Source organism: Artibeus jamaicensis, unplaced genomic scaffold (genome assembly GCF_021234435.1).
Source record: "Artibeus jamaicensis isolate MK-2021 breed Jamaican fruit bat unplaced genomic scaffold, CSHL_Jam_final contig_519, whole genome shotgun sequence".
Classification (NCBI taxonomy): domain Eukaryota; kingdom Metazoa; phylum Chordata; class Mammalia; order Chiroptera; family Phyllostomidae; genus Artibeus; species Artibeus jamaicensis.
Window position 1 is genome coordinate 26,493,776 of NW_026521871.1, and position 23,345 is coordinate 26,517,120.

At 40.9% G+C, this 23,345-nt stretch overlaps 2 protein-coding genes across 5 annotated transcripts in view; one reads left to right on the forward strand and one right to left on the reverse strand.

Annotated features, from left to right (window-relative positions):
• Window positions 1–8,013, forward strand: part of STAG1 (stromal antigen 1) — a 388,204-nt gene extending 380,191 nt beyond the window's left edge. For 2 of the 3 annotated variants that reach the window (XM_053669339.1, XM_053669338.1), the window contains 4 exons: window positions 1,039–1,149; window positions 1,952–2,066; window positions 5,823–5,903; window positions 5,991–8,013. In XM_053669339.1, the coding sequence (XP_053525314.1) occupies window positions 1,039–1,149; window positions 1,952–2,066; window positions 5,823–5,903; window positions 5,991–6,014 (331 nt within the window). In that variant the 3' untranslated portion in view covers window positions 6,015–8,013. The remainder of the gene's footprint in view (window positions 1–1,038; window positions 1,150–1,951; window positions 2,067–5,822; window positions 5,904–5,990) is intronic. The other variant, XM_053669340.1, reaches the window with a different exon arrangement.
• A 6,811-nt stretch (window positions 8,014–14,824) lies between these two features.
• PCCB (propionyl-CoA carboxylase subunit beta) overlaps window positions 14,825–23,345 on the reverse strand; it is a 72,523-nt gene continuing 64,002 nt past the window's right edge. For both annotated transcript variants that reach the window (XM_053669342.1, XM_053669341.1), the window contains 5 exons: window positions 18,187–18,294; window positions 17,831–17,931; window positions 17,308–17,406; window positions 16,216–16,315; window positions 14,825–15,088 (listed from right to left, as the gene is read on the reverse strand). In XM_053669342.1, the coding sequence (XP_053525317.1) occupies window positions 14,967–15,088; window positions 16,216–16,315; window positions 17,308–17,406; window positions 17,831–17,931; window positions 18,187–18,294 (530 nt within the window). In that variant the 3' untranslated portion in view covers window positions 14,825–14,966. The remainder of the gene's footprint in view (window positions 15,089–16,215; window positions 16,316–17,307; window positions 17,407–17,830; window positions 17,932–18,186; window positions 18,295–23,345) is intronic.

A 23,345-nucleotide genomic window follows, 5' to 3' on the forward strand; every position in this document is an offset into this window, starting at 1 on the left:
TTCATAAGGCAGCTTTGCTTTGAGGATCTGCCTTTCTTGAAAGCTGAAATGGTAATTGTCAGCCACTGCATAACTGGGCATTTTTAGATGATGTAACCATATGACCATCTTCCTACAAGGTGGGTTCTCATTAGAGCTGCCTGCCTTACTTCTCTGAGTTTACCATTTGTCAGTTTCTCCTAGCTGCAGTCTGCCACCTGTTCTAGATTTATAGGTTTAATCAAGGTGGTAGCCCCTCATAATTATGTAGAGAGCTTCTTAGAATTTCATACAGCAGACTTTATTTACTAAAAATTAATTTACTAAAAATTACTAAAGTTTACATCCTGTAAAAGTCCCAAAAGGCATGTTTATGCAACTGTTCATGTTCCAGTAAGTACTGAGTACAGGTGAAGTCTTTGCTCAGCATGCACCTGACTCCAAACCTCCTCAGAAGGGCTGAGAAAAACGGTTGTGCCCTACCTTGTTCAACTCAAGGGTTCTTAGCTGCCAGGGCAGCATCATTTTTGTTCTGTAGGGGACTGGCTGCCCAGCTAGGAACACTTGTGAGTATGACAGCAGCTGAATGCAGAGAACTGGGAAGCACTCATTTGGCAGGAATTTGGGGAATGAAGCTGATAATTCAAGTACCTGTAGGGGGAAGAAAAAGTTTCCTCCACCCTCTTTGGGCTCTGGGCTGACTCTGAAGAGTCTGTTACCAATCAAAGGAGAGTTTATTTCCAGGACTTTTTTTTTACTTAGTGCTTTGTAATTGCCTTCAGCTCAAAATAACTTATCTCAAAGCAGCATATTTGGGGATTTCCTTCACACCTAACAAATAACCGTGGCCAGCTTATCTGAGAGACTTAGAAATCTCTCTGGTCAACATACTGCCATTTCTACAAGGGCAGATCTTTTGGTAATGTTCTCACCCTTGGCCCTGGAATAAATCCAGCTAACTTCCCCTACATGGGAATTAGGCCAGTCAATTTATCATGGGACTTATTAGCTAATTTCATTATCTGCTGCCACAAGATGAATAATAGTGCTGTCTCTTAGTCCTCAGATGCAGATCTCTTGGTTAGGCCAGCCAAAATTAGAAGACTTAAATCGGAAGGACAGAACAGGAATGAACTACATGAAAGTGAGAACTGGAGTGAGGCATGCCGTGTAAGTGTCACATCCAGTATCACAAGAACATAACTATGTGATGCTGGTTATTTTGTGGAATTACTTGGATTCCTCTGATGTTGGTCTTAGGAGTTAAAATCATAATTCAGGATATGTTACACAGCATAGGACAGGAATGGAAGGCATGGGCCCTTGAGGTTTTAATTGTTTATATCCTGTGCAGCATGCTACTTGCCAACTATGGGGCTTTGGGCAGACTGTGAAACCTCTGTGCTCAGGTTCCTCATTTGTAGATTTGGGATGATAATAGCAACAACTACTTAAGAATTTTTGTGCAAATGGATACATAGCTAAATAAATGTTAACTATTATTGTTATTTCATTTAAATTCTATTTCTTTCTGCCCTGGATGGTATGGCTCAGTGGATTGAATGCTGACCTGTGAACCAAAGGGTTGCCACTTCAATTGCTAGTCAAGGCACATGCCTGGGTTGCAGGCCAGGTCCCTGGTGGGAGGGCATGCAAGAGGCAGCCACACATTGATGTTTCTCTCCCTCTCTTTCTCCCTCCTTTCCTCTTTCTTTCTCCTTCCTTTCCTCTCTTTCTAAAAATAAATAAATAATCTTTTAAAAATTATATTTCTTTCTAATGAGATGAAATTTTGAACCAAATGAATGATCTTTAATCAATGCATTAGAGTGCAGTATCATAATCTGTGCTGTCAGTCTATAGCTTGTAATTGGAAGGTGTACTTTTATCGGTTAGATGACCTAAAGTAAGAGCCAGGAGTCCAAATTCAGTGAATATGAACAGCTTTCTGACTGTGCTTTTTCCTTATCAGTCGGGGCCTAATGGAGGAAGATGCTGAGCCAATCTTTGAAGATGTGATGATGTCATCCCGGAGCCAGTTAGAAGATATGAATGAAGAATTTGAAGACACCATGGTTATTGATCTGGTAAGGAAATGCAATACATTTTTATTCTGTTAAAATATGGGAAGGTGTTGGTGTAAGACATTTTCATTTTCAGAAACCTATGGGAGGAAGAGTGAGGTGAGGAAGAGGGGTTAACACTGACCAACAATGGGGAGGGCCAGTGTAAGTCTTGTGGACATTTGGATGAGCTGCTGTGGTTTTCAAGCCTACTTTCAAAGCAGTCCAAGTTTGAACTCTGGTAAAGGATGAACTGGGTGCTTCTTTTTAACTTGGAAAAACGAACACTAGATCTAATAAATAAATAATCTTAAAAAAATGATATTTCTTTCAGATGAGCTGAGATGAAATTTTGAACATAATGAATGATCTTTTACTTTTAAGCTCTTGTACTTTTTTCCATTTTTAGTAACATCTTTATAGAGATATAATTACAATTAATTATTAAGGGGCACAATTCAGTGTTTCTTAGCTTACTCAGAGTTGTGCCACTATCACCCCAATTTTAGAACATTTCATCACACCCAAAAGAAAACCCATACCCTTTAGCAGTCAACCTCCGCCATTCTCCCCAGCCCCAAGCCTTAGGCAAACACTAATGTACTTTCTGTCTCTACAGATATGCCTGTCCTGAACATTTAATATAGTGGAACTATACAATATATGGTCCTCTGTGATTGGCTTCTTTCACTTAGTATGTTTCAAGATTCATCTATATTGTTTTATCAATTCATCCTTATTTTTTAAAGATTTTATTTATTTATCTTTAGAGGGGAAGGAGAGAGGGAGAGAAACATCAATGTATGGTTGCCTCTAGTGCTTCCCCTGCTGGGAAATAGCCTGCAGGGAACTGGCCTGCAACCCAGGCATGTGCCCTGACTAGGAATCGAACCCAGATCCTCTGGTTCACAGGCCTGCGCTCAATCCACTGAGCTACACCAGCTAGGGCTCATCCTTATTTTTTAAGTATGTTTTATTGATTGTTATTACAGTTGTCCCATTATTTTGTCCCCTTTATCCCCCCTTTGCTCTGCATCCCCCTCCTTCCAACACCCCCCCACCCCCAACTTAATTCATGTCTGTGGATCATACATTTAAGTTCTCTGGCTTCACCATTTCCCATACTATTCTTAACCTCCCCATCTATTTTGTGCCTACCTATTATGCTGCTCCCTCCCTCTACCTTTCCCCCCACTCTCTCCCTACCCCACCCCACTGATAACCCTCCACGTGATCTCTATTTCTCTGGCTCTAATTGTTTGCTTAATTCATTTTTGAGTTTGTTTTAGGTTGGTTATGGATAGTTGTGAGTTTGTTGTCATTTTACTGTTCATAGTTCTGATTGTCTTTTTCTTAGATAAGTTCCTTTAACATTTCATATACAGTAATAAGGGCTTGGTGATGATGAACTCCTTGAACTTGACTTTAACTGGGAAGCACTTTATCTGCCCTTCCATTCTAAATGATAGCTTTGCTGGATCAAGTAATCTTGGATGTAGGTCCTTGCCTTCCATGACTTGAAATACTTCTTTCCAGCCCCTTCTTGCCTGTAAGGTTTCTTCTGAGAAATCAGCTGATAGTCTCATGGGAACTCCTTTGTAGGAAACTGGCTCCTTTTCTCTTGCTGCTTTTAAGATTCTCTCCTCCTCTTTCATCTTGGGTAATGTAATGATGATGTGCCTTGATGTGCTCCTCCTTGGATCTAGCTTCTTTGGGACTCTCTTGAGCTTCCTGGACTTGCATGTCTATTTCCTTTGCCCAATTGGGGAAATTCTCCATTATTTTTTCAAAAAAGTTTTCCATTTCTTGCTCTTCCTCTTCTCCTTCTGGCACCTGTATGACTTGGATGTTGGGGCATTTCAAGTTGTCCCAGAGGTTCCGAAGCCTCTCCTCTTTTTTTGAATTCTTGTGTCTTTCTTCTGCTGCAAACTGTTGAGTCCTGGTCTCCTTCCCTTCATTGTTGGTTCCCTGTATATTTTTCTTTATTGCACTTTGTATAGCCTTCACTTCTTCCTTTATTTTGTGGCCATATTCAACCATTTTTGTGAGCATCCTTATTACCAGTGTTTTCAATTCTGCATCTGATAGGTTGACTATCTCCTCGTCACTTAGTTTTTTCTCCGAAAACAGTTTTGATTGATTTGTTCTTTTACTCAGGTCATATTTCTTTATCTTGGCACATCTGTTAACACTGTAAGAGGTAGTGTCTTTTGTATTCACCAGGGCGGGGCAACCCATTTTGCTGCATTGTGGCATTGTTTGTGGTCTCTTCCTATAACCCCAGAAGTGAATTGAGACCTCCTGGTGCTGATTCCCAGGTGGGTGGGCTTGTGTACATTCTAGGATCCCATGAGCCTCATCCATTGGATTCTTCTGTTAGACTGTGAGTTCCTCCTGCTTCCAGAATCCCCATAGGTTTTTACAGCCAGAAGTCAGTTTGAGACTTTCTTTTCCCACACTGGAACCCTAGGTTGCATGGTCCATCTCATTCCCCAGTTGTTCCTCCCAATTTATCCATCCACACTTGAATGTGGGGCTGGCTGCTGCCTTGCAATGTGTCCTCTGCTCCATCCACCTGTCTCTACCCCTCCTACTAGTCTGGATGAATATTTCTTCTTTAACTCCTTGGTTGTCACACTTCCTGTATGGAAGTTCTGTATGTTTTTTGTTTGTAAATTAGTTGTTATCCATCTTTTAGTTGTGGGAGGAAGCAAGGCATATCCACCTATGTCTCCATCTTCGCTGGAAGCTTCTAAATCTGTTGTACTTTAAATTGGAGAGTGACAGTATACCCTATGCTCCAGCACAACCAAATGCAGAAAAGTAGTGCATGGTGATTGTGTTTTGTTTTGCTTTTAATTTCTACCCATTAGTGACACATATTAAAGGTAATTATAGATTAAATGACATGGAGAAGAAAGAAAACAGTGAAACCATTCAATGAAACAAGATTTGCAAGTGTTTGACAATTATTGAAGTTGGGTGATGGAAACGTGTATTCATATTACTTTCTCTCTTTCTATTAATTTGCTGAGGTTGCTGATAAATACCAGTAAGTGGTTGGCTTAAATAGCAGAAGTTATTCTCTCACAGTTCTGGAGGTATCAGTAGGGTTGATTTCATTCTGACACCTCTATAACTTGTGGATGACCATCTTCTTTTCTTTGTCTTTACATGATCTTTTCTTCTAAGGACACGAATTATATTGGATTAGAAACCACCCACCTTTTAATTAATTTCCTCTTCAAAAGCCCTATCTCCGAATAACAGTCACATTCTGAAGTACCTGGGGTTAAGACTTTAACATAGGAATTTGGAGAGGTGCTTTATTCCATAACATTCTGCTTTATATGTTTTGATTTTCCCTGAGATCATGTCATTCCAATCTATTAAGTTCCCTTTCCTGAGCCCTTCAATACCTTTCCATCTACCTGCCTTGGGGAATTCAATGAAGTTGTCACCCAGCATTTGACCCATTTTATAATGCTATGATTGAAAGGAATGTTCTATGTTTATAGGCCCCAAATTATTTTTAGGCATTTATATATACTCAATTGATTCATAATTTGAAAGCTTTTTCTTGTCTAAGTGATAATTAAAAGCCAGTTATTTTTTTAAATGTATGCTCCATGTAAAAAGCCAGATCCTTTTCCTTTCAAAATTGACCCTTAGCAATTCTGTATATTTATGGTACCACTGGAAATACTAGCTGCTTATTATCACAGTTCATTGTCCTAATTCATCTCCAGAAAAAATGAACTAACTGGCTTCTCTTTCCAGCCCCCATCAAGAAATCGGCGAGAGAGAGCTGAGCTGAGGCCAGATTTCTTTGATTCTGCAGCTATCATAGAAGACGATTCAGTAAATGCTAAATTATTACTACCTTTTATTTATGGTTCTGGGTCTTGTTTTTGCATGAATTTAATGATTGTGTTTCTCATTTTCTAGGGATTTGGAATGCCTATGTTCTGAAGTCTGAAGAAAACTTACGAATCTGGAACTCTATTATTTAGAGCTAGAGGCCTATATACTGTGATAGCTTGTATGGGGAAAAACACTTTTGATGTGGTCTGATTTGTTTTTTAATCAAATGGTTGAGGTCAATCCCCTTTGCAGTGACAGAAGAGGAGCATGTAAATTACCCAAGGGAGTGTTGATGAATGTCACCTCAGAAAGACTGACCTGAAAAATCATTTGTGTCCTAACATTGGACTTACCTAAAACAGATGTGTTTTTTCTGGAAGGAGGAAAACATTTTAAATTTTTAAAACAGTTGTCAAGATAAACACTGTTATACACCTGTTTTATGAAAACTCCGCATTGAGTAAAAAAAAATATTTTTAACTTTATTTTCCTGTTGTACAATTTAAAAACCGTTTTAACATTTTGCCTTTTTATGTTTTAAAAGCTAACCATTTTTATTAAACCTATGAGTAAGCAGCTCATTTTAATTGCTGAAGAGTGTTTTGGAGCTCACTGGATTTGGTTGACTTTATGGAATACAGAAATATGGAGGAGCAGAATATTGACAAGCTAAGATGAAATTCTGACAGTGCATCTCTGCCAAAAACCACACGCCCTCTATGGATATGGATTCCCAGATTTTATATACTCTTGAATAAAAAGGTTTATTTTTATTTATAACAGGGGCATAAAATAAGAAATGTCCATGCAGCCATTTTTCCAACAGATGCTGTACACCCTTCATTTTATATAGAATAGGGATTCAAATACAGTACATTTTCTATTGGTATTTGTTCTGTGCATTTTTAGCAACTTCTACCAGCAAATAAAGTATTCTCAGTAAAACAAAAATGGTTCTCAAGTTATCAATTTGCTGTTTTTACCACTTATTTCATGCCCTGCCAAATTCAAGTTACATAGACTTCCATTTTCTTAAAAAGATTATAAAGAACTCCTTTGCCATGCAAAAGTAATTTTAAGTGTAACATAACTGTGTCTACTTCCCATGCACTTAATACCTTTATGCGCTAATTTTGTGAATTAAGTTTACCAATTATAGAAGTATGTGCTGCATAGAAGTCTGTGCTTAGAGGGTGAAGTTCCTAAGCTTACCTTGAAATACAGCTACATTTCAGTGTTAAATGTGCATATTAAGAATAATTCTTTTGGGGAAAGAAATTATGAATCTTCAGGACAGCCTTCAATGGTTTAGAGTTACAGTCTGCTTAGACCTATTATGACTTGATACTATTGTTGTTTTTAAAAGCCCACTTAGTTGCTTCCTTTCTGATTTTTAAAGTAAGCCTAGATGTCCAAACCAATCCATCCACAACTGTTTCTGGGCTGGTTTTTTAGTAGCTGCAACAGAATCATGAGGCTTGCCCTTTTACTAAAAATGAAAAGCATTAAAAAAAAAATCTGTGCACCCAATGATTCTTTTGTCCAGGAAAACAGAATATATTTTCTTCATCCTTTTAGTAACCAAACACAAAACAGATTTTTCTCAAAATGTGTATAGTTCTGGAAAAAAAAACAAAACTCAGTTGCCAAAAATGTTTTATCTGCTGATTTAGCAATTCCTGGGCTCCAATTAGGGGGGGCTGAGGTCTCGCTTTCATCCAGAGATGTGGACTTCACTGAAAGTGAAGGGGCAGGAATGACTGGACAGTCCGCCACACCAGCCCTGCCTGTGGTTCTGGCCAGGGAGCAAGCTGGGAGGTGTCCTGGCACAGGCACAGATTGATCCTTTGCTTGACAGTCTCATGTGGAAAACAGATGCTGACTTAGAACTGTAGGCTACCGTGCAACAAAAAAGGCATAATAGCTACTCCAATGGGTTTCCAGTTCAGTTTGAAATCAATCGAAATTTTGTATTTTCAGTGTCTCCTTGATTGATTTTGCTAGTAATTCTGTAAATTGTACATTTGCAATATGAGGTTTTTTTTTTCCTTTTGTACAATTTGAAACTGATGCTTCACCTTTCCTTTAATAAACTATTCAAAATCAGGCTGTGGTAGTCATCCTATTGTACTACTAGGAAAGCTTTAAAGAGATGATTTTCTGTCCCGCTGCTCTTGAGAGTTTGCTCTTTCAGATATTTGTTAAGTGATGGCAAAATTACTGTATCAATGAATTTTTCTTTTAAAGAAAGCAGAAATTTAGGACCAGCTCGTTAATTTTCTTTCATTCCTTGAATTTCCCATGAGAAGAATGGATAGGCCAAGTTGTCTGTGGTTCAAGAGAAAGTCTCTTGCTGGCTGAATTTTGAGGAGGCATCCAGAGACTATCCACTGGTCTGTAGCCTGAGTGCTCCCCCTGCCTGAGATCTAGACCCTGGGTTTATGCACTGTTGCCCCCTAGCAGTTTAAAGGTGGTCCTTTAAACACCACCTGGATTCTACTCTAGAAGTGAGTTTTTCTTGATACTGGTGCTAGAGGTAACACCTTATACTTTATGGGCCTAGCCATGTATTTTGGGCTGTGTTCATTAGGTGCCCTAAAATGTCTGCAGAAAAAGCAGGGATGTAAGGGATAAATCAGCAGGTGTGCTCTCTAGACAGGTCAGGAGGGAGGATGATACTGATGGGTTTGTCTCCTTGGCACCTCCTCTTGAAGGGTATATGTTTACGAAAGGAGACCAGGCCTTTACACATGTGTGACTCTATCTTGGGATAAGCTTGCCAACTTCCTAGCTGTTATTTGACTATGACTTTTAGTCCACCAAACATGGAAACAAAGGCCTACTGCCTGCTCAGGCATTTCAATGTGAATAAACAAAAATCTCAGGTAAGGTTCCATTCCTGCCCTCCTAAGTGCCTTGTTCTGTAGGGTTCTCTATCAAGCATCATGTTTTCAAGTACAGCTTTCTGCTCCAAAGAAAACACAAAGGAGTCACTTCTAACCATCCAGCATAGTGGGACATGGTCACAACATACCAAGGCTGCCACATGTGCCAAATGTGTTGGCTAGATTTCACACAGGCCCCAAGACTGGGGTACTACCTAATAAGTGGCCACAGCTCTTGCTTGGAGATCCCATGGTAACAGGTGCAAGGAACATGAAGACCAGTAGTTCTCGCTAAAAGAATAGTCACAGCTCTCCAGAAATCCTTTGGAACCAGAAGGATGTGAAATACATTTGTCAAACAGGTAAAGTCTAGACTAGTTTAAGAGGGGGGTGAGGGTCCTCCAGAGGCTTCTCTGAGTGGGCAGACCACATCTAAGCACCAGCATCCATTCATCCAGACACAGAGAATTGGGCTGGAGAGACCAAGACATAGAAGGGAAACTGGAAGAACTTTTCTTAAAATATAAACACTTTCTAACAATCACAGAAAGGATGCATGTGGATGTGCTCCCCAGTACTCTAGCAATTCAAAAAAAATGGCCATAATGGATGGGGTAGGAAAGCTTTTCCAAACCAGTATAGCTCTTTGGCTCCTTTGAGACAATCATAGTGGAGTAGAGCACCACTTTTCTAATCCCAACTCCCTCATGATTTGAAAGGACTCTGAATAGTGTAAAAATCAAGCTAAGCTTGGGGTTTGAAAAAGTCTGCCTGGGTTCAAGTCTCAGCTTCACCACTCAGTTGTGTGGCTCAGGTCAGATTGGTTGACTGACTTGGAGCCAAAACACTTGGCAGGTTTTCCCTACACTCTCTACAGCACTCAGTAAAGACAGACAAGCGGCAGCATTCTGCTTGCTGAACCCAGGTCCTCAGTGGTTACAAGAATCAACATTTTTCTTGTTCCCCTTAAGGTGAGACCACCAGTTGGGAAAGGCATTCTGTAGTTCACAGAGCCTGGTCTATTTGACAACGCTTTCAAGGTCTTGCAGCTTTAGGTTTCCCATTATAGCAGGTCCAGGCACAAAGCCCTTCTCAGCATCCAGATTTTACAACCTGGCAAAACACTCCTTGGATGCCTTCCTCAAAAAGGAAAAAATAAAAAGCACAAGTTTGTGTTTGCTACTATCCTTACATGGACTGTAGCATGGTAGTCCCCAAGATAGTTCAAATCCTAGACTGGCTGAACCCAGAAATTGTACTAGCCAGGGTTAAGCTGTTGAGCCACTTACTGACCAACCTGCCTGATTCTTCCTTAGCCAGGAGGCCTGTGAAAGTCCAGTAGTCTGCTACACCTCCTTTCCCAACTTCCAGTGGCTTACAGTCTCCCTGCTGGTTCTGTACTAGTACAAAGAACCTCTGGCCAAACACAGTATCTGCTCCTCAGGAACTTACCACCTAGTTAGGAATATAAATATATGTATGGGGGGGGGGAGTCAGAAAAGACCATCAGTTGCTTAAAACCTGCTATAAGAAGAATCAGTTTTAGTTCATGATTTGAGATGGAGACTTCAGGTCCTTGAGTATGAGTAGACTGGAGAGCAAGTGTGTCCCAAGGTAGAGGCAACAGGACTGGAATCAAAAACCTAACTAGGCAAGCAAGGGAGGGACATACAAGAACCTTCTATGTGGGCCAAAGACACTGGAGGAACAGCATTATCCACTGGAATCTCACTAGAGCAGAGGAAAGCAACAAAACCTGGACCTGCAATTAATATATTAGAACAGCCGGGGGGTGGGGCACAGAAATGAGAGTAGAGACTGTACTCATGACCCTGAGTAACCCAAGTACTCAGAGCCCAACTAGAATGGAGAATACCATTCTCCAACTGGAGAGGGAGGAAAGATACTCAACTAAAAGTATAACTCCTAAGGTCTTAAGCCTGGCTTCCTGGAATGGTGGGGCTTCCTGGAATGGTGGGGCTTCCTGGAGTGGTGGGGCTTCCTGGTAGAAATGGGGAAAGTGGACAATGGTCACATACCAGCTTTGGTCAAGATGAGTGTAAATGATGCAACATCCAAGCAGGGCTTACAAACCTTTGGAGCCATGGGACTGGAACAAGAGAGTCATCGGTGGTGGGAGGACCCAAGGCTCTCACCACAGAAAAAAGCACGCTCTATAGGGCACACTGTAGCAGCACTCCCTGGTTGGTTTTTCTGCTGAAGCTAAAAATCTCCATTTCTGGAATGACTCTTAATAATTTACATACTCTAAATAAAGTTAAATTCTACAATGGGGGAAACAGTCAAAAAACACTCCAGTCTCAAATTGATAACATAATCATCACCCAGTTACTAATCCAAATAACTTGACCATGTACCTTCAGCTTAAAGACAGAATTACAAAAGTCTTGAACTTACCTTAGGTTTATTATTGGTATAGTTGTAGTGGTTCTGAAACTTTTGTATTTATTGTAGGATTGAGCAAATGAGTAAAATATATCGCAGATAATGGGAGTCAATTTTATCACTGGGAGAAGACAAGCATAAATATAGAATAGGGAAGGCAAAGAAGAACCAGTGTTAGACTGAAATAAAAAATTGGGGTATGAATTCATGATTTTCAAATTTTATATATGTAAAAAATATATTTATATATACATGTTCCTTAAACATATATATACACATACTTGTATAAATATTCCCTACTCTGCTGAAAATACCTAACAAGCACTGACACCCCAATATCAATGGGACCATCCAGTACCAATCACAGCTTCTAAATTATATCAAGAAGAAACCAGGGCTCTGGGAGAAATCACTACTCTAGGGCTGATAATTATCATGTGTCAAAAAATAAGGAAGTGCACAAAAAGTTAGAGTCATATGAAAAGGACCAACTCAGCCAGCATGAAAGAGCTTCCAATGGCCAAATCAGGAAATTTTGTGCATCAAAATAAATAACATTAAACTTTAAATCCAGTAGTCTAAATTTTTTTATTGATAAACATATTCATTCACTAAAATACTTATGAAACACCTACGGTGTAGCATGCACAGATTTTAATTATAAATAATATATGGCTCCCAATCTCAAGAAAACAACTCTTGTGGTAGGGTAAGGATCGGGCAAGGAGAAAAAGTAACAAACTACCACAATATGCTTTGCTTGAAAATTTGATAGGGTAACAGCATAGTAGTAAAAATTATTTCAGAAAAAAATGTTTTTAAAAATCCACAAGTCTAAACTGACAGTAAAACAAAAACAGGAGAATAGAAAGCTCTTTCTCCCAACTGAGTACCAACTAACACATGCAGACATAATGACAGGGTTAGAAAGGCCCTATTTTTACACAATATAGAACAGCTGCTCGAGGCGGGAGCCATCAGTGGATCCGTGAAAGTATTGGATAAGAGCTTGTTGACAGAGAGGCTTAAAGAATGTTCCCAAATTAGTTCTTAATTACAAAGAGAAAATGGTAGCCTTTATAACTTCTACCTTAACTAAGTGACCTGAGTCAATTCCATCAATAAGGGACAAACAGCCAACATCATGTTTCCTGATGTAATACGTGGAACGAACACTCATGTATTATTACTCTTACCTGGATCTAAACATCTGGGGAAAAAACAAACTGAGGGACATTCAACAAAATAATTGGACTTCCGCCAAGATGGAGTCATAGGTGGAAGCACTGCACCTTCTCGTACAACCAAGTTTAAAAACAAAGTTTTAGCAACAAAAATGCAGCCAAACCACAGAAAATTGAACTACATGGAAGTCTGACAACGAACCCTTCAGCCAAACCAGTAAGAGGGGCAGAGCCAGCAGCAGAGCCGGGTCAGGCAGGAAAGATCCACCAGACCATCCCGGTCCCATGACCCAGGTGCGCCAGCAGCCATGGGTGGATCCCAGGTGTGGAGAAGCAGGCGGACCCACTGAGGGCTGACCACAGTTACACATTCGCTCGCAGATAAACCGGTAAAGGAGCTAGCAGTGAGACAGGCCACGCAGGCCCCAGTAGCAGGAAGCGGCAGAGGGAACCGCCATTGTCCCTCTGTGACCCCTCCCCCACATACAGCTTCACAAACCAGCAACCTGGGTGACCCTGCCCTGGTGAACAACTAAGGCTCCGCTCTTCATATGTAACAGGCACAAACAAATCAAAACATGGCTCAAGAACAACTCAGAGCCCCAGAGCCTATAATTCTAAGCGACCAAGAGATAGCCAACCTATCAGATGCACAGTTCAAAACTGGTGATCAGGTTGATTTTACTCACAAATTAGAGGAACAAATGAAGGCTAAACTAATTGAAAGGAGGGGAAATGCACAGAAAACCAATAGTGATGGAAAGGAAACTGGGACTCAAATCAAGGGAGCAGACAAGAAGGAAGAAAGAAACAACCAAATAGAAAAGAATGAAGAAACAAGAATTTAAAAAGATGAGGAAAGGCCTAGGAACCTCCAGGACATCTTTAAACCTTCTAGGAATTATAGGGGTACCAGAAGGGGAAGAGGAACAGCCACGAGTGGAAACCCTATTTGAACAAATAATAAGAGAGAACTTCCCCGTTCTGGCAAAGGAAATAGACTTCCAGGAAATCCAGGAAGCTCAGAGAGTCCCAAAGAAGTTGGACCCAAGAAAGAACACACCAAGGCACATCATCATTACATTAGCCAAGATTCAAATGAAGGAGAGAATCCTAGAATTAGCAAGAAATAAAGGGACAGTCACCTACAAAGGAGTTCCCATCAGACTGTCAGCAGAGTTCTCAAAAGAGACCTTGCAGGCAAAAAGGGGCTGGAAAGAAGTATTCCAAGTCATGAAATCCAAAGACCCACAACCAAGATTGATCTATCCAGCAAAGCTTTCATTTAGAATGGAAGGACAGATAAAGTGCTTCTCAGATAAGATCAAATTCAAGGAGTTCATCATCACCAAGCCCTTATTATATGAAATGTTAAAGGGACTTACCTAAGAAAAAGAAGATAAAAAAGATGAACAGTGGAAGGACAGCAAATTCACAGTTATTAAGAACCGCACCTAAAACAAAAGCAAACTAAAAGGACAGCTAAATCAGGAGCAGAACCATAGAAATGAAGATCACATGGAGGGTTAGCAACAGGGGAGTGGGAGAAGGAGAAGGGGGGAGAAGGTACAGAAAATAAGTAGCATAGATGGTAGGTAGAAAATAGATAGGGGGGAGGGCAAGAATAGCAGGGGAAATATAGAATCTAAAGAACTTGAGACACATGGTCATAAACTAAAGAAGGGGAATGGTGGGGGAGGGGGTGTGCAGGGTGGAGGGGAATGAAGGGGGAAATAGAACAACTGTAATGTCATAATTAATAAAATATATTTAAAAAATAATTGGTGAACACTTCAAAAATATGTCATAAAAGAATATGTAAGATAATGAGCATTTTAGGGAAACAGGGTCATGATTCTGTAACTTACTCTCAAATGGGTCAATAAAAATAATAATATAAATGTATGGAAAAGATGAAGCAAATGTAGAAAATGTTAAGAACTGGAGAATTTACATGAAGAGTATATAATACAACTCTTGCAACATTTTTTAAAGTTTCAAAATAAGTTTTTTTCAATGTAAGAACACATTTCTGAACTAACATAGGGTATTCATCTTACTGAGGATCTATTCTGTTAGACACACATGCAAACCTCATTTAATCCTCAACAAGTCCTGGAAGAATTAAAAGATAGGGAGTAGCATTTAAAAGTAAGGAAACTGAAGCCTAAGCAGATAAATACTTTACCCTTAAAAGCTTATTATCTCACCTGCAGGGGAAGAAAAGTAATTCTTCTGGGGGCGAGGAGCAGGGTGTAGGGAGGAGGGAGGGAGGAAAACAATACACAGAGGTGTTAAATAAGGGACAGCTGTAGGTGACACTAAGTACTGTTTCCTTTCTAGTTTTCACGATTTTTCAGATTTCTACCATAAAAAATGTATGCTTAAAAATATACCAATTAATATTTTTAATCAAGCAAATAATTTCACAGTACGGCACAAATGAAATCTTTCTAGAATTTAATAAACTTAGCCATTCCAAGTAATTACTGTTACTTGGATTTTCAGGTTTCATGATTGCAGAAAAGGCTGGGATGAGTTCTAATAGCCAAGTAACTAGCTTGATTTATCTTCCTTTGATTTGCTTACAGTGGAATATTTGCATGCTTCCTCCAAGGACGTTGTACCTTCTTGCTGGCTAAAACATCCAGGTCACAGCAGATTCGGGCACGTGTAGAGGAAGGCTGAATGATGTCATCCACAAACCCTGCACAGAAAAGGGAGATCATCTGCACCCCTCGATGATGCCACCCTCCAGTCTTGTGCTCAGCCTGGGCACCATCTCTGGGACGCACAGTGTGAGCTGGCCCAACTTGATTGATATAAGAGGGGCTAGGCCCTGTGAAACCTCTCCTGCATCCCTGGAGCTCCCATTCCTCTGGCAGGTCCCCAGCTTTACAAACAAAAAAAAGTGACTCCCTCTCTGCCAAGATGAATTCAATAGGAAACAAAGAAAGTAAATGTGAATTTTCAAAAATAGCTACAATTCCTCCCATTCTTGTACACAAGTCCCTCTATAATGTGACACTGACACTCCAACTATCCAGAAGTAGATTCTAGCCCTGGCTGGTGTGGCTCAGTTGGCTGAAGTGTGGTCCTATACACTAAATGGTCGTGGATTCAATTCCCACTCGAGGCACATGCCTAGGCTGCAGGTTCCAGTCATAGTGCTTCTATTTCTTTATCTGGCTCTATGACTTCCCACAAATGTGGCAAAAGTGGCACTGTGTAACTTCCAAACCTAGGTCCTAAGGCACCTTGTACCTTCTCCTCTGTCTTTTGCTGCCCTCAGGACACCCTGTAAAGCAGCACTGGCTAGCCTCTTTAACAATAAGAAACCAGATGGAGAGAGTCTAGTGAGAGCCAGTACCAACCATGTAAGACACCATCTTGGACTAGCCAGCCCCAGTCAAGCCACCAAATGACTACAGCCACATAACGGATCCCAGGCAAGACCAACGGAAGAATCAGCTGAGCCCAAATCAAATCACTGACTCACAGAACATGAGCAAAAAAGGAGGGGAGGGATTGCTTTAAACCACTCTATTTTGTGGTGGAGTTTTACACAGTATTAGGTAACTAGAGGAAAACTAAGAAACTTAGCCACTTCAGCAATGTTGCTTGGATCGTGGTTACGAAAGCAGCCTATCAGGCCCCGTCATCCTTAAGTGATCACTGCCCCGGGCCAACCCCAACCCTTAACAGTCTACAGATTTGACAATAATAGGAAAAGTCCTAGTTATTGGGACTTTTTGTAAAAAAAAAAAAAAAAAAAAAAGAACAAGCAAGTAACCCAACAAATGAGCCAAGCTGCCCTCCTGCCACAGTGCCTACCTCTCACTGCTGCAGGAAAAGGGTTGGCGAACTTGTCGATATATTCTGCTTGAGCATCTTCCACATTCTCGTGCCCTTTGAAGATGATCTCCACAGCACCCTGTCAAGAGGAGTTCATGAGTTTAGCTGGAGATCCTAACCTGGACAGACTTCCCTCAAGTCATTATCACTGTCTGCGCTTACAAACTCCTTGGTAAATCAAAGTGTACTGGAGTAAAGGGTCAGCTCCAGGTGGCAGGGCACTGAGGTGGACACTGCCTGGAGTCGTCCATCATGTTTCCAGGGGCTGTGTGATGCGGGGAGGATCAGCGGTAACAGAAAGCCTAGGTAAAGCCAAGAGCTTGTCTCCCCAGATTCCATCCTACCATCAGCCAATCGCACTTATCCAAAGATGGGTGGCCTAGTTTTCACTACCAGATCCAAGGTCCCTGCATCAAAATGCTGCCTTCCTATTCCATTATCCTGAGCCCTGACTACAAAATTCCACAGCCAGAGGAAGACACACACTGAACTGCGAATGCAGATATACAGGGGACTAAAGATAAGCCTTCACATGGGACCCCTAAAAGTCAGGTGGGGGGGTTATCTAGCTCCACCCCAATAGCTACTTCAAAGCAGGAAAGGAGAGGGAACAGGACGGGAAACAGAAGCACCCTGCCCGAAGTCACCAGGGTCAGAAGTACAGTTCAGCTTCTATGGGCTCAAAGGAGGGGCTCTGGAGCGCTCCCCAGGAGAAGAGGTGGGGTTTGGGGAAATGTCCAGTTCTCTCAAAGGCTGGTTCAGCCAACTCACCCCTTTACTGTTGAGTAGCCCTCAAAACCTACTCTGGGCTCTTGCCACCCTGAACCTAAAGATACCAACATGGGCTTCCTGAAGCGAGAGTGCAAGACAGGAGGCAGAGCGGGGCCCGGGGCCTGGGGCCTGGGGCCTGAGGAGAGAGACTTGCCAAGATCTAGGCCCCAACTCTCTGGAGTCCTGGCCCATCCTGGGGGCCCTGGCCTCAGTCCAACATTTCCCAGCTATGCTTTAAGCTCCTGCTGGGAGTGTATAGTCCTTAGACCCAGGAAAAGGGAAAGCTGGAGAGGTCCTCACCTTTGCTCCCATGACTGCAATCTCCGCTGTGGGCCAGGCATAGTTGGCGTCACCACAAAGGTGCTTGGAGCTCATGACATCATAGGCACCACCATAAGCCTAGAACAGACCCAAATGCTGAATGTTAAAGCTCAATGCAACCAGATCATGTCCCTAAAAGACTCCAAAAATCCAAACGAAGTAAGGACAAAAAGTAAGAATAGCCTCCTGGGCTACTGAAAGCCCACTGTCAGTGAGGCCAGGGAGCCAGAGCCAGAGCACACTGGGCACAAGCCAGAGGCCTCTCACAGTTAACATTCACTGTCTTCACGGCTCTTTCCCATTGCTGTCTTCAGTTCCCGGAGATGACCATGGACATCTCAGCAGGGTGTCTTTCCAGGGCTAAAAATGCTGTGCTCACACAACCCTTTTAAGGGTGAGTGAGGTATACTCCTTCCCCCACTGAAACTCTTGGCCAGACCTCCAACCACGATCATGCTGCCAGGAGTGAGTGGGCTCACCACCTCCAGTGTAAGTTTCTCACCTTCCTGGTGATGACTGTGACTTTGGGCACAGTTGCCTCAGCAAACGCATAAAGAAGCTTGGCGCCGTGCCGGATGATGCCCCCGTATTCTTGTGCTGTGCCTAGGTCATGAGGAAGAGTTAGCAGATACCCACAAGAACCCTCACAAGGTCTGCCTGCCACTCTCAGCTGTGAGGTCTTCCCCTGCTCCCCAAAGGGCTAGGAGAGGATCAGCCTCACTGCCCCATCTTCTAGACACCCAAAATACAGAGAAGTCAGAAACCTTCAGGGAATTTTACAAAAATATCGCCAAATAAAGTGGGTACCTCAGTGGATAAAGCCACCTCTCCTGGCCCCCACCTCTGTCAATGACTTACCAGGCAGAAAGCCAGGGACATCAACAAAAGTGATGAGTGGAATATTGAACGCATCACAGAATCGGACAAAACGAGCCCCTTTCACAGATGAATTAATATCCAAGCATCCTAGAAGAGAGATTATCCATGATGAGCCTCTGGGCAATTCCCAGTTCTGCTCACAGCACTCATCTAAGAGCTAGTTTATTTCTATAAAGACACCAAAATCTCTGCATCAGAGAATGGTAAAAGGGAATGAATCCTCACACTCCAGGGGAAAAAAAGGCAGACAAAAGAACCCACCTGGCACTGACCAAAGAGGACCCAGGGATGACCTAAGCCTCACAGGCTCTCTTGCTGGGAGTACAGCCCAGCGCAGTCAGGTTCTGCCTCATAAACTGAAGGACCTGAAGTACAGCCTGGTTTACCCAGTGGAACCAGTACTCAGAGGTATCACTCAGAGACTGGTCATGAAACCAAATTCTGGTCCCACCAATTACAGCCATGTGTCCTTGGGAAATTCCTTCACGTTCCTGAGACTGAGGTTCCTCACCTGCAAAGCAGGGACATTACCACCCCCTACCAAAGTTGTAAGGATTAAAGGAAATAGCATCTGTAAAGTGGCACAAAGAGCTCAACTACTAGTAAATCTCCCCTCCTAGAACAATTCTGAACATATTCTATGAGGCTGGCATTACCTTCATCCCACTGAAGAAGCATATTATGACAGAGAATGCAGCCGAAAGTCCCTCATTAACACAGAAGCAAAAATTCCTAAAATATTACCACATGAAACCCAGCAAGATATAAGTGCATCATGACCAAGAATTCAAGGTTGATTTAACCTGTGCAAACCAGTGAAATTATTAAAGTAGAGAAACCATATGACCATCTCAACAGATACAGAGAAAGCATCTGACAAAATTCAATATTCATTCATAATTAAAATCTAGCAGTAAACTAAGAGTACAGTGGAACTCACACAATCTTACAAAGAGTACCTACAAAAAAACAACATACTCATGGATCAGAAGAATAAATAAATCTCCAATTTGATCTATACTAGTGCTGTCCGGAAGAACTTTCTGTGATGATGGAAATGTTCTCTAGTTCTGCTAGTCAACACAGTAGCCACTAGCCACGTATGGCTATTACACACTTGAAATAGGGCTAGTACAACTGAGAAACTAACTTTCTGATTGTTTTTAATTTTAATTATTTAAACTATTTTAACTATTTGATTTTTTATTTTTAATTATTTTTAAAGTTTAATAACCAGCATTAAACTTTTAAACTGGACGGATCTATATTTTCGAGCAATCCCTACCAAAACCATAAGAGGCTCTTTTGTAAAAACTGATAAGCAGATTCTTTACAAAGGAGACAGAATAGTCAAAACAGTATTTAGAAAAAAAAGCAAAACAGGAAGAGTTACACTAGCTGACTTCAAGACCTCCTTATAAAAAGCAGGGTTTCTCAACCTTGGCGCGATCGACATTGTGGACTGAACAATTCTCCGTTGTAGGGCTTGGTCTCATGCACACAGGATGTTGAGCAGGCTCTCTGGCCTCTCCTCTGGAGAGCACAAACCCTACACAGGTTGTACCTGTGACAACCAAAAATGTTTCCAACATTGCCGAAAGTTCCAAGGATATTAAAAGTGCCCCAGGACGAGAACTATAGTTACAGTAACCAACACAGTATCTACCGCAGAGGCACAAAGGCAGGTGCAAACAACAATGAAGCAGGACACAGACTGTGAAGAAACAGACCCACAGATTTCAGACCAGGCACCGAAACAGTTCAATGTGGAAAGAAGCACTTTTCACTAACGGTGATGGAACAATTAAAGAACTGTGGGGGGAAAAATGAAAGTAGACTTCGTTTCATCTATAAATTATATACAAAAATAAACTCAAAATGGATTGTAAGCCTTAACACAAAACCCAGAACCACAAAGCTCATAGAAGATAATATATGACTATCTCTGCAACCTTGTAGTAGACAAAAGATTTTTTGGACAGGACACAAAAGCTCTAATAATTGATAAAAGCATTATTAATAAATGGGGCTTCATTAACTTTTTTGAATGAGTCAAAAGATAGCATTAAATTGAATAGGCAAGTTGCACACAAGGAAAAAATATTTGTACTACATACATCTGACAAAAGACTGACTCACATCCAGAATATGTAAAGAGCCCTAGAAATCAACAATGTTTTATATCTTGTTTTGGGTGCTAATTACAAGCCTGTATACAATTGTCAAAACCCATTAAAATGAGCACTTGAAAGTTATGCATTTTATTATGTGTAAATTATAACTCAATAAAAGAAAAATTTAAATCTCCCTTCCTCCATCTCTATTCAAAATCTGTGTTAATAACTGAAATAAAGAATCTAAGTTATCAGTCATAGGATGAAGACAATTAAATTAAGAAATTGCAAAGAGTACAAAGGCTAGAATTAAAATCAAAGAAACAAAAATGCAGAAAGATGAGTATTAACAACCCAAATAGGATGTAATCATCTGGAAAATGAATCCAGTCAGAATGGAACACCTGTGGCTCTGAGCTGCCAGTAGGTCCCAAGTCCAAGGGCTGGACCTTTTAATTTTAGGTCCTGGTCCCAGATCCCCTGGCATCCAGAGAGTACCCAATGAGCCCTAATTCCTACAAGGACAAACTAAGAACCAGAATGGAGACCCCTCTGTAAGTTTCTGTAATTGCCTTTTAGTAACAAACGGGGGGGGGGGGGGGGGGGGAGATAAGTTCATGAAATGAATAAGCTTTCTTCAAAAGAGCAGTAACCTACTGAACTCCATATATTGCCACTCCATCAATATCACAGAGTTACCGAGTCAAGGAACCACAAGCAAACCAAGTGTCCAGGCTCCAGCCAAGACTGGGGTGGGTCCCTAGAACAGACATCCTAGACACCTGCAGATAAATTGCCCAGGAAGAACCAAACAGTTTCTTAAAAAGTGGGCTTGTGAAAGTCAATTTGTGCTGTATGACACGGGAACATGCAAATGCAGTCGTGGACAAGAAAGACCTTTATGCAGACATGAGAAATCATGTGAAATCCACACCAGAAACAAACACAACTAAGAAGAGGAACTGAAGGGATATGGAAACAGTTGAGAACTTAACTCTAGGACAAAATGCATTTTCGGTATGTGTAAATTCCTAATTTTTAAAACTTTTCCTAAACACAAAATGATAGAGTAGGCAGCTCCCAGCTCCTGTCCTCCAAGATAAATATCAAAAAACAAGAGGAAACTGTCAGAACCAACTTTGTCAAAACTCTGGAATAGGCAAAGCTTTACAACTAAGTGAAAGCTAAATCAAGAAAAAGGCAACTGAAAACAGTAGGAAGGCTGTGTGGCAGTTTTAATTCCACTCTGCACCACACTCTCCCTGGTTCAAGCGGGAGCAAAGGTGACCTTAGTCACAAATTATTGTGTAGGTCTGTTCTAACTTGACCGCGGGCTATCTGAAGACTGACACAAGCCTTTTATCTCTGTTTCACCTAATTTAGAACTCACTGGGCCACAAAAGTAACTGGCACTGCTCAAAAATATTTTAATGCAAAGAAACAAACTGCAGGTGGTTGAGATCACCTAAGGCCTAGGAGGAAAAAAACAATCAGTTTCGCTGGGTAATTAGGGCATTCAAGAGCACCTGTGTGTGCAGGGTCCTCAGAAAGGAACAGATGCTCCTACGACCAGACACATGCTCAGAAAACACCTGAGAAGGAGAACTAGAAAGTACCTTGACATGAATGAAAATGAAACGCAGTATTATAAAACCAAAAACCTGAGGAAGACCCTAAGCTTTAACGTTGAGCTGGTCCCTAAACTTAGTTTAATTCTGCCTAATTGTTGAAGGTGAACGCTACCATAGTGTCAAACTTCAAAACTAGGACCAGTGTTTTCTTGGACTGTTTTAGCATCTGATGTTCAAGGAAATGTCTGTCAAAACATTAGCTCAACACAAGTAAAGGGACAGAGACTGCAGTGCTCCCACAAAACAAGGGATATAATCTTCACAAAACTAGTTGGGAAAAGTCAATGGACAAGTGGACTACAGCATTCAACAATAAAAACAAATCCTGGAAAAGGGGAGAATATGATTTCTAGAGTTTCCACATTATAATAATCAAATGTTCAGTTTTCAACAACAAAAAAAATAAGGCATACAAAGAAAGAAGTAAGTACAACCATTCAAATAAAATAAATTGACTGAATCTGTCCCTAAGGAAGCCTAAGCATTAAACTTACAAAGCCTTTAAAATAACTGCCTTAAATACACTTAAAGAGGTAAAGAAAAACAAAGAACTAAAAAAATCAGAAAAACAATACATGAAGAAAATGAGACCATCAGTAACAGGACAGAAAATATAAAAGGGAAGCAAATAAAAATTCTGGGTCTGAAAAGTACAATAAATAAAATAAAAAATTCATAACAGGGGTTCAATGCAAATTGGAGCAGAGAGAAGAAAAGACCAGGAAACTGAAATAAAGACAATTGGAATTATCCAGTCTGAGGAGCAGAAATATAGAAAAAAATGAAGCAAGTAGAGACTAAGGGGCCTATGGAATAGCATCAAACAAATCAACATATACAACCAAGAAGTACCAGAAGGAAAAGTGAAGAGAAAATAACAGATTATTTGAGGAAATATATTAAAAATTTCCCAAATTGACTCACGACATGAAACTACAAATCCAAGAAACTCGAACTCCAAGGAAGATAAACTCCAAAGGCCCTCAATGAGATACATTATAGTCAAACTATCAAAAGACAAAAGATAGGATCTTGAAATTAGCAAGGTAAGTGACTCATTGGATAGAAGAGATCCAAAATAAGATTATCAACTGATTTCTGAGCAGCAACAGTAGAGGCCAGAAGATAATGAGATGACATTCACAGTGCTAAAAGAGTAAAACTGTCAACCAAGAACTCTATATTTGGCAAACTGTCCTTCAAAAATGAGGCACAACTTAAGACATTCCCAGATAAACAAAAGCTGGGGAGAGTTCATTATCACTAAAAGCCTGCTATACTAGAAATGGTAAAGGGAGTCCATCAAGTTAAAATGAAAGGATACTAGACAGTATTGCAAGGCTTTGTGAAGAAGAAATACAGACTTCCAGCCCTGGCTGCGTGGTTCAGTTGG